The sequence below is a fragment of the Chelon labrosus genome, assembly GCF_963514085.1.
Source record: "Chelon labrosus genome assembly, chromosome: 18".
In the NCBI taxonomy this organism is placed as follows: domain Eukaryota; kingdom Metazoa; phylum Chordata; class Actinopteri; order Mugiliformes; family Mugilidae; genus Chelon; species Chelon labrosus.
In genome coordinates this window covers 10,745,077-10,761,299 of record NC_140351.1, presented here as the reverse complement: position 1 = coordinate 10,761,299, position 16,223 = coordinate 10,745,077, and the positions used below count along the sequence as shown (strand labels likewise).

Genomic DNA, 16,223 nt, shown 5'->3' with positions numbered 1-16,223 from the left:
GCACACGCACATGCTCAAGCGGCTATGGGGATATTCACACATACACACAGTTTACCCAGTCCTCTCTCACTTTCCTCACAGCAAATATCCATTGTTCTCTTTGTCCGTTCGGTTCTGTCCGAGGCCTAAATTCCTTTTTGTCCAAATACTGCTTTATCTACTGCTGTTCAGTGGCGACGGAGATAATGAGCTGTACCCACAAAGACATTTCACACTTCTCTGAAATCACAATGAAGAAAACTGAAGCGAAATGTCAGGAGATACACAACTTCTATCAAATTATCAGCCATCCAGGTCTTATCTCTTCTCACATTTATCAACTATTCCTCGCTGCTGCTTGTCCTTCGATCTTCAACTCGGCGGTGTACTCTTTCGCCATTTCAGTCTCTTCACACTCCTCTGAGAGCCCTTCTTTCCATACTCATTTCTATTTCTCCCCATCTACAACCCCCCTCCTCTCTCTTTTGCCTTTACACTCTCCATGCCACTTCTATTTTAACCTGTATCCACGGGGCATGTGACTTTGGCTGGCAGCACCGAACGTTGACTTGTTTGAGGTGCAGATCACAGCTCGTATGGTTGCTATCTGCAACTGCTGCATACTTATTTGGAACACAGCACTTTTGTTTTTTTGGTTAAAAGTTAAAGTAGAGTTCCTCGAACCTTTTCCTGGCACATGGCCCCGTTTTAGGGCCAAAAATTCCCCTGGCCATCGAACAGAAAGAGCTGTCATGTGAATATGCGTATGGCAATTTTTTACGAACGGGGACTGGAAGTCATTTTATTAGTCAGACGTATTACTCAGCCATAAGGACAGTTGTATAATGTCCTCGGTGGCTCTGGAGGGGCTTTGCCAAGTCCAAGAAAATTAGTCGAGAAGTTGAGCGTGGACACTACAAATTGTAAAAAGTTTTTCCAACTGGGAACTTGGAGTATGTAAGGTGTGGGCGTTTATTGGGTTAGTAATGTAGGAGCTTGCATACTATGGTATAAAATACACTATATTGCCAAAAGTATTCACTCATCTGCCTTTACACACATATGAACTTAAGTGACATCTCATTCTTAATCCATAGGGTTTAATGTGACGTCAGCCCACCCTTTGCAGCTATAACAGGTTCAACTCTTCTGGGAAGGCTTTCCATAAGGTTTAGGAGTGTGTTTATGGGAATTTTTGACCATTCTTCCAGAAGCGCATTTGTGATGCAAGACACTGATGTTGAACGAGAAGGCCTGGCTCCCAGTCTTCGCTCTAATTCATCCCAAAGGTGTTCTATCAGGTTGAGGTCAGGACTCTGTGCAAGCCAGTCAAGTTCTTACACACCAAACTCACTCATCCTTGTCTTTATGGACCTTCCTTTGTGCATTGGTGCGCAGTCATATTGGAACAAAAAGGGGCCATCCCCAAATTGTTCCCACAAATTTGGGAGCATGGATTTGTCCAAAATCTCTAGTTTCAGAGTTTCTTTCACTGGAACTAAAGGGCGGAGCTCCTGAAAAACAACCCCACACCATAACCACCCCTCTACCAAACTTCACACTTAGCACAATGCAGTAAAACAAGTACCGCTCTCCTGGCAACCGCCAAACCCACCAATCTTCCATCAGATTGCCAGATGCAGAAGCGTGATTCGTCACTCCAGACAACACGTCTCCACTGCTTTAGAGTCCGCACTGCATTCGGCACTTGGTGATGTATGGCTTGGATGCAGCTGCTCGGCCATGGAAACCCATTCCATGAAGCTCTCTATGCACTGTTCTTGAGTTAATCTGAAGGCCACATGAAGTTTGGAGGTCTGTAGCGATGGACTGCAGAAAGTTGGCGACCTCTGCGCACTATGCGCCTCAGCATCCACTGACCCCGCTCTGTCATTTTACGTCCACTTTGTTATAATGCCACTGAGTGTTGACTGGAATATTTAGTAGTGAGGAAATTTCACGACTGGACTTGTTGCACAGGTGGCGTCCTATCACAGTACCACGCTGGAATTCACTGAGCTCCTGAGCGCGACCCATTCTTTCACAAATGTTTGTAGAAGCAGTCTGCATGCCTGGGTGCTTTATTTTATATACCTGTGGCCATGGAAGTGATTGGAACACCTGGATTCAATTATCTGGATGGGTGAGTGAATACTTTTGGCAATATAGTGTATATCTGTCTCTGCTGCCTGGATTTCATTCAGGGTCAGACATTTTTAAACGGGTAATCCGACTATAAATGATTAAAATTTCTAAACCGTTTAACATTTTATCAAACCCATATTTGGTCTTAAAAATGTTATGTGACTTTCCTCTAAGATGTGTAACCCCATGTGGTTGAACAGTTCTTTTTGTACATTTTATTAGCCATTAATTTCCTTCTCTCTCTGCATCTCTCTTCCTCTATCCTTTTAGAGCAAATGGTTTTGGCTGCAGCAGAAGTAAGCTCACCTTTCCCTCTGTGCGACACCCCTGAGACATACAGGGTCCTGATCATGGACTAGCACTAGACAGAGAGACAGTAAGGGGGTTGGAGAGTGTACATTTTGGAAAGAGGAGAAGAGGTGAGCGGCGGTATGAGAAGGTGGGGTGAGCGGGGGTAACAGCGGCGGACAGGGATGATTGGAAGAAAGTGGAGAAGATGATGAATGTGAAAATTGGAAGGCACATATAAAAAAAAGGAGGAGAGGAGGCAGGTGAAAATTAGATATTAAGACATTTCGCCTTGCCACACTAGGGGAAAGCAGAGGTGAAATTAACGACGGCTGAGTTCTGTTAAGTGTGGTAAACCATGATGCTGAAACGGCACGCACAACACTAGGAGCAGGACCTCCCCTAAGTGGAATGCTTCCATCATTAATTGAAGTTTCCCTGCCGCCACGAGTCAAAATCTCTGCTGTGAAAAAGGTCTAAGGTCCCTGCCTTTAAAATCCAGAGGGAGACATGTCGACTTGATTTATCCAACAGCAAAAATAATTGTGGAAATAAAAAATAAAAAAGTCTGGCTCACAGCATTGATGACCTGCAGCAACTGAGTTAAAAAATCTTATATAAGATGCCGTGCCGTATAGTCATAATGTCATGCATAAATGATGTGTTTTTGCAAGCGAAAAGAAAACACATTTAGTATTGTAATGATTGGTATTTTGGCTTTGGCTGTGTTTAAGTTTCAGGAGCCAGAGAGAAGGTATTTACTCAGTCCCCTCGTCCGGATAAAGTCCATTCTTCTCCAGGCGAATACAGTCCCTTAAAACACAAACAGTAACCCACTGCAAACTAATATAATTTGTCAGCTCATCACCCACACAGGCACACACTGAGTCTTGCTCACATTACTGACAGCAGTAAGATGAACAAGCAGTGTAGGAGCAGGTCCAGGGTCCCGGTGACTGGCTGGCGTACACTGCTGCCTGCTGGCAAATGGCATCATTTTACCCTCATCTCCCAAACACACACACAGAGGAATGTGCACTTAGAATTGGATATACGTACAGACGCACACACCCGATACACACGGCTAAAACTCTAATAGCTGTCAGCATTCACAACCCAATGTGCTTAGCTTAATATGAGTAGTGTGTCCCATTGATTTTGTGCCTCCCCTGTTCCATAGCGCGGGGAGATTGGAGTAGATCGGCTTATCAGCACATACTCATGCCACTGACGGCACGTTCGGCTTGCCAGATGCTTGCAGGGATCCATCCCCGTAGTACGTGTAAATGTGGGGTATCATCTTGTTTTTGTCAACACAAGTGTCTTGGAAACGGTTTTAAAGAAAGAAACTGAGGATGTTTAATGCGTGGACTTGTTCGTCATGTTGTGTTTCTGTGAGTGTGAGTCATATGGGAGCTTAATTGGTTGTTTACTTGCTTTCTAATTATAAAAATGTGCAATATGTGAGTCTATTATGATTGTTAGTTTGAATGTGTGTACTGTATATGTGAGTGTGAGTCTATATGTGCAGATCTGTATATAAGACTGAATAGGTGACCAAGGTGTTCCCCATTGCTTTACCAGCTTATCATACTATACTGCACATAACTTCTGGTTTAATTTGTTAGGAGTGCCTGTAAACCTGTGTTCTTTCAAATGTCCAGCAGGAGTAAACTCCACTGGTTGCAAAAAGTAGTCCAATTGTACAGAGGTCTGGCCAAATGACCCCACTTCCCACTTTATTTATCACCTCAGTAAACATTTTCCTCATGGGTTTATGGTCTCGGTCGGTAGTTTCAATTCAGCACGATTCAGTATTATGTGCACTTTGTAAATTATGGAGCCATTTAAAGTAAAATAGATGACAAAGCAGGGCATGGTTGAGGGCATGACTTCATGCACTTTGTGAGTGACAAGTTGCTAGCGAATAGGCATACAATACAACACAGCTGGTGACGTCTATAAAGCAAAACTCTGGGCTTCAGAAGAATAGTCTACAAATGAATAGGTGACATCACAGTGTCTATGTCTAAACAGTGTCTCTAGTCTGTGCTACTCGGACATCTACTACTATTACTATTTTGACTATATGCATCTAGCAATTTGCATCAAATCTATCTATCCTCCACTGGCCTACGCCATTGAAAGCATTTAAACATGTGCACTTTTCGTCGGCTGTGTTGAATTTCTCTGTGTACTTGGAATAATGGTGATTGGAACTGGAGCAACAACAGTTATTGCTTACTGAAAGTCTAAGTAGATGGTGTGCTGTAGGAAGAAGGAGGGTGCTGGTCCTGCTACCGAGAGACGTGGACGTGGAAATACATTTTGGAGCTGTTACTATTGTAACATACTATTTCGTTACATTAATGAGGTTCACGTCATGCTATGCCGTACGTACGGCGTAATGTGAAGCAGAAGCAGAAATCTAGTCAACATCTGATGAATTCCATTTGTTGTTTATCCCAGTGGTGGCTTTGTCTGCTGTGTAGTCTGGATCTAGATCACACACACACGGGGAAAAAAATGGTGATATGTGAGAAAAACTAGGTTTCACAGCTAGAGCATGTTGAGCCACTAGTTGCATGTCATTGATTTTGTGCCTCCGCTGTTCCATAACACTGTGAGTCTGGGGAAGATTGGCTTGTCAACGCATACTCATGCCACGGACAGCATATTTTGCTGCCAAATGTAGCTGCGCATATGTAAATGTGAGTCAAAAATGACAAGTGGTGAAGGAGGGAAAGGGCTGAGTGCTGCTTATTTTAGCAGCAAGATTATTCACCGCTAACTACAGAAGCAGTACAATATGTCTGGGTTTCTCCCAGCTTCTCAAATGCATGCAAGTGTCTTATCTGGAATTGCCAACTGGTCCAAACACATTTCTTTTGGACATAGCTTCAAGTATTACTGAAGCCATGGAAGTGGAATCCTATGCATTGCATGTTCCCCAAGGACCTCCAACCTTCCTCTGCTTCAGTCAGTGACAAACAGGTCTTAATTTCTTTCTTTGTCTCTCGCTGTCGGGTGTCATTATTAAAGGGAGAGTAGTCCCCTCTCTTAGCAGTGATTCTATTGGTGTGATTAAACACACCAGATTACCTCGCCTTTATTTGCCAGCCCTGAGCTCCGTTGCTTCGGCTGTAGTGTCACTATATTAGATGGAAAAGTATGAATTATTAATTGTATAAACATAGAGGGGCGTAATTGTCTGTCCCTATCTCTCTGTGCTGCAGACTGATGTGGAAATGAGCTTTGGTCTGAGCCGCTGAGATAATGATTGAAGCCGAGAGAGGACGGGGACGAGCCAGGGAGAAATGTGAAGAAGAAGTACAAAAAAAATAAAAAAAAATAAAAAATAGATGATGAGAAAGGAGGAAAAAAGGGGGGAAGGGAGAGGAGCTGTGCAGCACTGTGAAGTGTGTCGCTCTGCTAAGGCTTGGGCATTTATCTCACAGTGTGTCATCTGTAAATTATTCATAAAGATGTATATACATGTACCTGAATTAGATATTTACTTTTCCTCTGTGCGTGATATGTGCGTATGCAAGTCCCCCCGTTCACATTCATTTAGGTTTTTCTGTGCGTGCGTGCGTGTGTGTACCTCCTCTCCTGTTGAGCTTGGCGTATCCAGGTGCGTAGCCATTGGAGAAGACAGATGAGCTGGTGAAGGCTGTGTGTGGCAGAGGAGAGGCCAGGGCTTCATCACACTTCTCTGTGGAGGGAGATGTGAAGACAGGAAGAGAGAGGAATAGAACAGGGAGGGGAAAAAAAGAAAATATGGTAAAGATTAGTAAAACTGACATTAATTTGATAATACAGTAGTTATGCGAGTTGAAGATACATTTATCTACACCATGGGGAGTCCACGAATCAGGTTCAAGCAAACCTAATTCATAATTACATGTAATGCTAGAACAAAACCTCAACTCAGTTCTGTATTTTTCACATCGTTTTGCTCAGTGCATTCTCTAAAATAAACCTGGGCATGGCTGAAGGTTGAGAGCAGCCGTTTGTGGGTCAAGAAGTAAGTCAGGCCAGTCGGACTTAACCCACAAGGAGCACCCAAGACATTGTTGAGCTCACTGGCAGTCTCAAGAGAGCAAATCCAGCATAACAAGCAATCTGGCCTTGAAACCTAATGCACACTGCGAAAAAAGCAAAAGAAATACAATCAGCCAGCTGCTTAAGACCTTCAGAGTCAGACCATGTTTTCAGGTCATATCTGAAACACCTGATTGAAACAGGTTCCATTTGAAATGATAATTTAAGAAAATTGTTCTTGTGGAGCTGTGTGCAATGTAACAACAGGGTGAGGGTAAATGGTATACAACAAAGCCATAAATTGCCTTTAGTTGCACCTGATTTAGGACAATTAGGACCATATATACAGTAATTTTTCATAATCTATAATCTGAATATAACTTATCAAAGTGAGATTCTGAACTGGTTCTTTCTGTGAAGAACCGTCTCTTCTCTTGGGTCTTCTTGTTAAATTCACTTTAAATGTGAATGTATTTCAAGGAATTTTCTGCAGCACACAATAATGGATGTAGACATGCACACACGAGTCCAGATACACCTTTGCCCCCCTCTTGCTGGACGAACTCTGACTTGGAGAAGATGAGGTAAATAGGCAGTGAGACCGACGCTGTAGTGCAGCTCAGTCGGACTGACCTCGGAGTCAACCCACAACTGCCAGCCAGCAAGAAAGCAAGCCACCGTGGCAGCATATGCATGAGACACACAAACAAAGCAGAACTCAAACGGGACAAAGAGACAAATATATATTCCTCACGTACGCACAGTCATTAAGTCTATTCCCTTCCTCTCTCTCCCTCTCTCAAACTGCCCGTTTCACTCACTCGCGCACACAAACACACTCGCGTCTTCCAGTACATTAGGTTTCACACAGAGAGAAATTGTGAATGGTCTGTCAGGCCAGGTAGAGGCAGTCAATAGCTCTCTGTCATGCCCAGCTGTGCAAGTGTGTGTGTGTGTGTTGAGTGCGTATGAGGGAAAAACAGAATTGGAAGAAAGAGTATTGTTTTTGCTTTTGTGCCTTTGTGTGTGCAGTGTGTGTGTGTGCATGTCTACAGTAAAGTGGGTGAAAGTCAAAACCATGGTAGCTTCATAGACTGTTGACTTGTCTGACATATGACTTTGTGTTACAGAGTGGCTGAGAAGGGTGAAAATAAAAAATAACACTGATCCTCGTCTGTGTGTGCGTGTGTTTATATTTCTGTTTGGAAGGTGAAACGTTCTGCAAGGTCCACACTTTCCTGTGTTGTCTGCTTTGCCGGGGGATATACACACAGAGACACCAAGGTTCTTCTTTACAAAAAGTAATGAGACCTCTGGCGCATTCACCTCATGCTGGAAAATTAGCAAAAATCCACTACCAACCATTAGGGAGGTGACTCACCGCCACAGAAATGAGCCGTGATACACACCAGAGGGAGCTGCCTGAAAAAAATGGTCATTTTATCATTCCCTTCCGATTTGTAAAATGATCTCTGTGTCACGCAAACCAGTGAAATTCTTTTAAAAGGGCTTGGGTGAGCCGGCGTCACTGGTTGCAGCCCATGCCAGCACACCCAGTCATGCGTCCCTGCTTATCTCCTCCTGCAGCTGTGGCACAGGTGCGCCTCTCATGCCGCATACAGCATCTGGTCATGAAATTACATGAAATCTCCGGGTCATGCTCAAGTGTCTCAGAAATTATTCCTACACCTTAATTAATGAAAACAAGGCCCTCTGTCTCCCATACATTAAAAAGCTTTCAGACACATGGGTATCCATATAAAAACCATGCTACACCAATCCACACAGGGATACAAACACATGCAGTCGTATACGGTCTCATATTATTTCACGTGTGCACACACGGTTCATTCACTGCAGCTCCCGTCTCAGGAGTGTTTCTATAGGTTTGTCGGCAATGGCTTCTTCTAGCTTCCTTTGTGAGTCACACGCAGAATGAACTGACCAGAGGCTGGAAGGGAAGGAATGAATGGAGTGGGGCAGTTAATGGAGAGAAAGTAGATTCTAAAAGAATGGAGGTGTGGAGAAAAAGAGAATTTCCTCGGTGCCTCCTGTTATTTCCTCTGGGTCCTCTTAACTCTCTTGTGAAGGAAAAAAAAATAAATACCATATCGCAATATAAAAAATGATACAAGTAATCAATCTGTTAACGACCCCGGCTAATAAAACAGCATATCTCTTAATGGCTTGTGTGTGAAAACATGCATGAAAATGTGTTTTGCCTGCGATACCAGAACACACCCAGCAATTACTGCACAGACCTCTTGAAACTAAGGTTTAGCAGCCTCTAAATGTGATAATGGCAACCCCTCCGGAGGCAGCATTAGAATATTACTGTCTATGTTTACAAAATGAGTGATTACATTTAATTATATTTTGCCCTGGTGCAGCTTGCACTGATTTCACCATTACATGTGAAATAAGTACCGTGGGCCACGTCGGTAGACATCAGCCGATCGGAAACATCTGCATGGCTTTAATTAAGGTGGTCAGTTAAGCTGACGGCATCCTACCCTCCTTGCACTTCTGTCTGTGCAGCTTATTTGTATGTTCCTGTTATTAACTGTGCATATTCTCGCTCTTCTGCTTCTACTTTCTTGATAAACCCTTATGTGATTGAATCTCTTAACATGTGCATTCTGCATGTACTATGTATTCAGTACTTAAATCATATGTCTGCTGGCTTCTGCTCTGCACATTATACTCTAATGACTACAATTTGACTTCACGCCAAATCTTAAGCAAGCATTTAAATTCATGATGCAATTGCAATGATCATAAAATGTTTCATTTTAATGTGAAATAATGTACAAGGGCTATTTATAATTCAAATCCCCACATTACTCATGGACAAGATCAGGATCTTCAGAGAACTGCTTCATAACCCCAGCAATTTACTGTTTTAGTACAACTCAGTATTGTGTAAAAGTGGTTAAATAGATATAGGTATAGATATTCTTAATGGAAATCATTCCTTGGAAAATGGTTAAAAACAATTGTGATGACTCATCCTGCACTTGGGGGCGTATACTAGCAGAAGAAGAAGAAAACCAGCATTTGATGAAGCCATAATTAACTGCTTTTGTTGCATCATGTCTAATAATTCTAATAAGTGTTTCTGGACCGTCACCGTATTTTGTGAACACTATTCATTTTTACTCTCTGCTAATAAAAGTGCTGGTTTGTTAATGATGATAGGAGGGTAACAAAGAACCAAGGACACAGCAGCGAAATGAAACAAAATAAAAATTGGTTGTGGTTGTAATAAAGCCATATTGTGACATGTCTAAAAATAAAAATAAAGTCTTTTTCTGTGGCATCAGTGCCATAAGCAATATATGCAATGAATGATTTTCTTTCCATACTTCGGCAGGAATATGTGACTTGTGTTTCAGCAAAAACAGTAAATTTACTTTAGCTTTATTGAGTTTTTTTGTTTTAGGTTATTTACTTCTGCAGTATATTTTACCATAACAAATTGTGCACAGTATGACTTGAGAGTGGAAATCTGCCTCTAACTTCATATATCCTATTTGATCATTTATTTAAAATATATATTGCAAATACACAGATCAGGCGTAACATTATGACCACCTTCCTGATATTGTGTAGGTCTCCCTTGTGCCTCCAAAACAGTTGTGACTCATCAGAGAATGGACATGGGCCTTCTGAGGGTGTCCTGTGGTGTCTGGTAACAGCATGTTGTTAGTGGGGGGGCTTTGGGTCCTATGGGTTGAGGGGAGAGGCCTCTGTGGATCATCTCACAGATACTTGATCAGTTTGGGATCTAGTGAATTTGGAGGCCAGGTCAACACCTTGTGCTGTTCCTCATGTTTTTTTTTTCGTTGTTCCTAGCCATTTGTGTGTGTGTGTGTGTGTGTGTGCGCCTTCTCCTGTCAGTGGTTTTACTGTTGTGGCTGATCGATGTATGTATCTTTCACTATGTAATTAACGCTAAATGCTGGACTTTTAAATTAATGGCACATTTAGTTTAGGTTGTAGCATTGAAACTACTGGCTATAAATCTGACACCGTCTCATTTTTCAGCATCGTAAGGATTGCACCTGATCCACCAACTCCACTCTGATTTATTGTTTGAGTTATTAAAAAGCAGCACAGGTTTATCCACAAACTAAACTGTATGCATGTGAGAAAGGGCAGCTTCTATGTTTTCCTTGTTACTAATTAATCCTTGAAAGAGACCTAGAATCATATAAATTATTCACCGATACACCCTGATGGAAACAGCTGCTGCACACATACTGTAGTGTAAACCACTCAAATACTACATGCTGGCTGAGCATGTATCCTCTACTGGCTTAGTGAAAAAGATGTAGAAAATATCCATGGATGCAAACCACATGGTCATACACTCGGACCTAAAGTGTGAGATCATGGTCATTGATATTTGCCTATGCCTCAAGTGCAGAGTAGGGCTCTGTATGTCTAGGTACTTTAGGGCAAGCAAATGACTACAATATCCAAGTGCAAATGTCAGCCTATTCCCAGGTGACGGTGGAGATAGTTTTACACATGATAGAATGATAAGAGAGGAGAGCAGACGGGGGGCAGCCGAGGTAGGGTGGCAAAGAGAGAGATAAGATGAAAATGAAAAAAAAAAAAAAAGAGTCAAGAGAGAAGGTGAGAGCAAAGGAAATGTCTGCCTACCAAAGCCCTCTTAGTGACATTTTCAGGTAGGTAAATAACAAGGATGTGGAAAAATAGCAACCAGGAGATGTGTCAGCTGGCTGCCATCAGTTGGGAGCAGAGCCATGGACAGACAGTGTTTGGCCAGCTTGTTCAAAGGGCTTTACATCACTGCCACATCTCTGGAGCTAAAGGGGGCTGGATACAAATGCAGCATAATACATCCAGAGCGCAATTCATGACATCCTAAAGATTAGTTGGCAGAAAATCACAGATTGCAGCAACAAAACGGAATTCTGGCACCCAGAGTGCGGCATAATAACATGGAAAAGTGCCACGGAAGAGCTCCTTTAATGAAGTGTGGTACCTGCCACAATGGGCATTCAGGCAAATAGCCTTGACAGAAACAATTTACAAGTACTTAGCACAAACGCAATGCATATTTTGAAAGTCACCGGAAAAGGGACAAAAAAAATGGATGGACGTGTTAAGCAACTCTGCTATTAGGGCACTTTTGCAGTTGTGATTTAACAGTGGGGTTAGTGAGACAGTCAGTCAGTCAGTGAAGCACATTCAAGTGTTCTGTTCTATATAAAAAAAAAAAAAAACACTCCAGAAAACCGCTATCTTTATTTAATGACTGTGAAACCATTGTGTGTGTGGACTTTAGGTATGGTGCTGTCAAGTCTGTCCTCTCAACAACACTGAAAGCTGAAGTTCTGGGACTTGGGGGCTTTTTCTGGACCCGTGTCATGAACACAGTGGAAGCTGTCAAATGTGCCAACACCTGCATGGAGATGCAGTCTGACTCTCCAAACTGCCAGTGAGTGTGAGTCTGTGCATGCCTTTGGTCTCCGTTGTGGCTGGAAGCAGCCTGGGCCTCTGCTTTCTGTTTTCCATTTTTTCCCCCAAATTCACATTTCAATTTGACAAAGTACCTCTGGAGCAGACTGGGAGGTGATCTGAAACTAAATTGTGTTTTCTTGCTGTAAAAGCCTCCTCCAGTGACCTAATTTGTACTATAATATTTATGATGTCAATATAGTCCGTCTCAGCTATTGGTGTGTGATGATCTCCATCGGCCTTGGAGGGGTTTCTGTCTTAGAGCAGGTGCAGTGGTGTGCTGCTGTAGCAGATTCAGCTGGCGTTCCCGTTCAGCAGGTACTCAGTGTTGAGACTCGGCATGAAAAATATCTCCGGCTTGCCAAAAACAGGAGTGAGACCTCTGGAGTCGGCCTTGCATTAATATGAACATATACAAGTCTCTATAATGCAAGGTCCCCATTTGATGGGCCAAGCAAGGTGCGTACTTCAAGGTCCCAGTCAGCAATTTGTTTGATCAAACTGATATGAATGTTTCTTTCCGGGGGCAACCTCAAACATTTCAGTCTGTGCCGTGCTTCAGAAAAGCATGGTGAAAAGAGTTGTTTACGTCAGTGAGAAATGGGAGGTGTGCAGTCCTGTTGCCTGCAGATCTTCATCTAATAGAATACTGCTACTTCTCCATCTTGTTCCACTTCTCCCTGCGATATTTAAAACTGATCTGCTGACATGAGATGTTCACTGTCTCGTTCTGTAGGCAAGGCAAGGCAAGGCAAGGCAAGGCATTTTTATTTATATAGCGCATTTCATACCAAGAGGCAACTCAATGTGCTTTACATAAAAACAGAACAAATTAGAACACACAGTTAAAAGCAAGAACAATGTAGACATGTTTTTTCTCATGAAAGACAGCTGGAAGTGCTAACCCCACACACAAACGCATTTAATTCTCCGTGACGGCTTCATAAATGGAAGAGTCTGCAAACAAACTATTAACTGCAGAAAAGATTTGTTTTCCAATGGCCATCAGAAACTGTCACATGAACCACCTGCGTTAAATGACCATTGCAATGTTGTTAAACTCTCTAATGCATCATCATTAAGTGGCCAGGTAAAACAGCAGTCATTCGTCACATTAGAGCAGTGATTCCAAAACTGCTCTTCATTTCTTTTTTTTTTGTAGGGTCAAAGCGAAAGAGTCTAAAAACCAGTCAAGTGACCATACACTAATTAGCGAGCAGCTATATGCGCATGTTGTTCTACACACCTGGAATTGCACGACAGCAACTCCCTAGTGGGCTTCACAAAGAGATAAAGGACACAAGTTAACAGATGTTCCACAGCATAGAAAAGGCCCCTCTAATTGGCAGTACAGATGGTCGTTCCTACCCTTTGCTGGCGTCTTCAGCCTTAAAGGAAAATTGTGAAGGAAACGCAAGTCGTCTCTGATTTAACCGATGGGAATATGCTGGAAATACTGTAATTCCAGAACGAGGCGTTTGAGGGACAGTCACGGAGACTCTGGTACGTTTGCAATTTCAAAAGAAAAGTAGTCATTAAAAAAAAACAAAAACACATCTCCAGATAAGGCTGACAGCTTAATTCTTTTTTTGGACCTTGAAGTCTCAGAAGCTCCTAAACTCTGTGTACAGTACACGTAACAGTCTAACAAAGCAGCCCCAAGCTTGCTTTTCAAATCAAAGGAAAAAATATAGAACATAGCAGATATTTTATTATTTTGTTGTAAAAGATGCAACACTGATGGGAGTGAAGGCTCACTGTTTTGTAGTTTGTAGTGCTTAGCAATGCTTAAAGAAGTGAAAACACCAACCAGTCACCAGAATACACAGGGGTATTCTAAAATACTAAATATAATGTTATAAGACAATGCCCGAAAATAATAATATAATAGATTTGAGTGGTGGTAAGTTGAAATTTAGGTGAAATAACTTGCCTATGCTTATAAACTGATCAGGCATAACATTATGACCAATGACAGGAGAAGTGAATTATATTGACCATCTTGTGATAATTCAATGTTCTGCTGGGAAACTTTCGGACCTGCCATTCATGTGGATGTTACTTAGACATGTAGCACCCACCTAGACCAGACCAGGCACCCCCACCCCATAGCAATGACACTCCTTGATGGCAGCAGCCATCCCCAGCAGGATGCAGCCTGACACAGATCCAGAGAAAAATGGTTTAGGAACAACTCAAAAAACATGAAAAACATCACAAGGTGTTGACCTGGCCTCCAAATTCACTAGATCCCAAACTGATCAAGTATCTGTGGGATGATCCACAGAAGCCCCTCCCCTCAACCCATAGGACCCAAAGGCCCCCACTATCAACATTGTGTTTCCAGACACCACAGGACACCCTCAGAAGGCCCATGTCTATTCTCTAATGACTCACTAAGGTTCTGAAGACACGAGGGAGACCTACACAATATTAGGAAGGTGTTCCTAATGCTATGCCCGATCGGTGTAAGTCGGCTCTATCTTCATATTTGCCGATGCCTTGACTGAAACTAAAATGTATTTTTTCTGTGGATGGGGATCAAACAGAGCATTCATATCTGTGAAAACAAAAGCTAAATGAATCTATGACAGCTGGACTCGCCCCTCACCAGAGCTCCAGCTGCTCCTCAGAATGAACAACAAATCATTTTCCTTACAGCGAAGACCATGTTCGTTCAGGATATCCAAATCGCATGTATCCAGGTTTTGTGATCATCCAGTGTGTATCTAGCTGTGTATTACACATCCCGCACTGCTGTAAATTCAGTACAAAGTCACATTATGCACCTTTGTGCTCAGGGCCACTACACTCCTGTGGCATGAAATAGCGGATGGCAGTGGAGTGAATAACAATCATCTAGACCTCAGGGTGGGAGCCCATTCAATTTCAATTCACATACCACCACAGTGGGAATTAAAATGACCATTTAGCTCTCTATGACAGAGGGCTCACTTTTCTAAATGTGAAATTTGTTCTGTGGGGAAAAGGGGAAGAGAGGGGGAAGAAGGGGTTATCATATTTTTAGAGAATTAAAATTCCTTCAAGAATAGAAGCTACAAAAAAAATAAACCAGCAACTTTCTATTGGTAAAACTCATTAATTGCAAATATGAATAAATAAATTCATTTTCATAAAACTGTCTTTTCATGATTTTTTAAAACAAAATTCATCGTCTCATCCTTACTGTTGGTCTCAGAGATGATTTGTTTTTCCACTGAGCTCTTGAGAAAAGATGAGTTGCTTCCTCCAATTCTCACTCTGTGTTGAGAAGTGTTTATACTGAATGAATAATCCGATTCATTTTGCCTGGGGCTGAGGCACCTTGTTATTATATCTCTATCTATTCATCTCTTTCACATAGTTCCTCGCAGTTTTTCTTCCTTTCCCCACATGTGCTATATGTGACATTTGAGATAGAATTAGCATTTTTTTCCCCCTATCCCCTTCCTGGAAGATGTTTCATCAAAAAATAAAAAATAAATCTCTGCTCATTCACTCTCTACTCTTTCAGTCTGGTTGATTTCATTTTCAACCCTCCCATATCCCCTGCCTTTCCTTGACCACCCTCCAACTACCTACCACCACCTCCAGGCCTGCCAGGGCTTTACTTGAGCTGTTAATCCAAATTTTTTTTATTTTATTTTGGTCCAGATTCATTTTTCATGTCTTGGAACCATCACCAAACAGTTTTTGTCAGACAGACCTGGCGCCCTGTGCCGATGTGAGCGCGGACCAAGCGCATAATGAGATGTTTTGGATGAAGCAACCACACATAAAGACAGACCTTCAAAAGCAGCCGCACACATCTCTAACTGTCAAGTGAAATTTGAACTAATTTTTGAAATTCTGCAAAAAAAAAAAAAAAAAAAGCGCCTCCAGTATTTAATCCTACAAACAGTAGATTCTAGCTTCATCACGACACATATCAAAAGCAGAAGAGTTGAAACAATGACCAACGCTGACACCGTGTTGACTAATGTTGGCCGTATTTTGCACATGCCTGAAAATCACTTTTGGCAGTGTTCATCTAGGCAAACCATCAAGGACTACTTTGTGAGATGTTGGAAGGATATATTACAACATGTGGCCTCAACAAATGTCAAAAGATGCTTTTCACCAATGTGAAAATAGACAATTTGAGAAATCATAATTTACATGAAAACATCTGTGGTATCAAACGTCTGCTTTAAGTCTGTTTTTATGTCCCATTTTTTATCCCGAAATCATCTGGCAGCAGTTCCCTCTCTCCTTTTCAAGTCAACACTTTTTCAGTT

At 42.1% G+C, this 16,223-nt stretch overlaps 1 protein-coding gene across 1 annotated transcript in view; it reads right to left on the bottom strand.

The window, feature by feature from the left end:
* The window catches only part of cntnap2a (contactin associated protein 2a), a gene marked incomplete at its 5' end in the record, with an annotated part of 330,965 nt that overhangs the window by 191,267 nt on the left and 123,475 nt on the right, over positions 1–16,223 (bottom strand). The window contains one exon of the mRNA XM_084565847.1: positions 6,017–6,127. Within this exon, the coding sequence (XP_084421973.1) occupies positions 6,017–6,127 (111 nt within the window). The remainder of the gene's footprint in view (positions 1–6,016; positions 6,128–16,223) is intronic.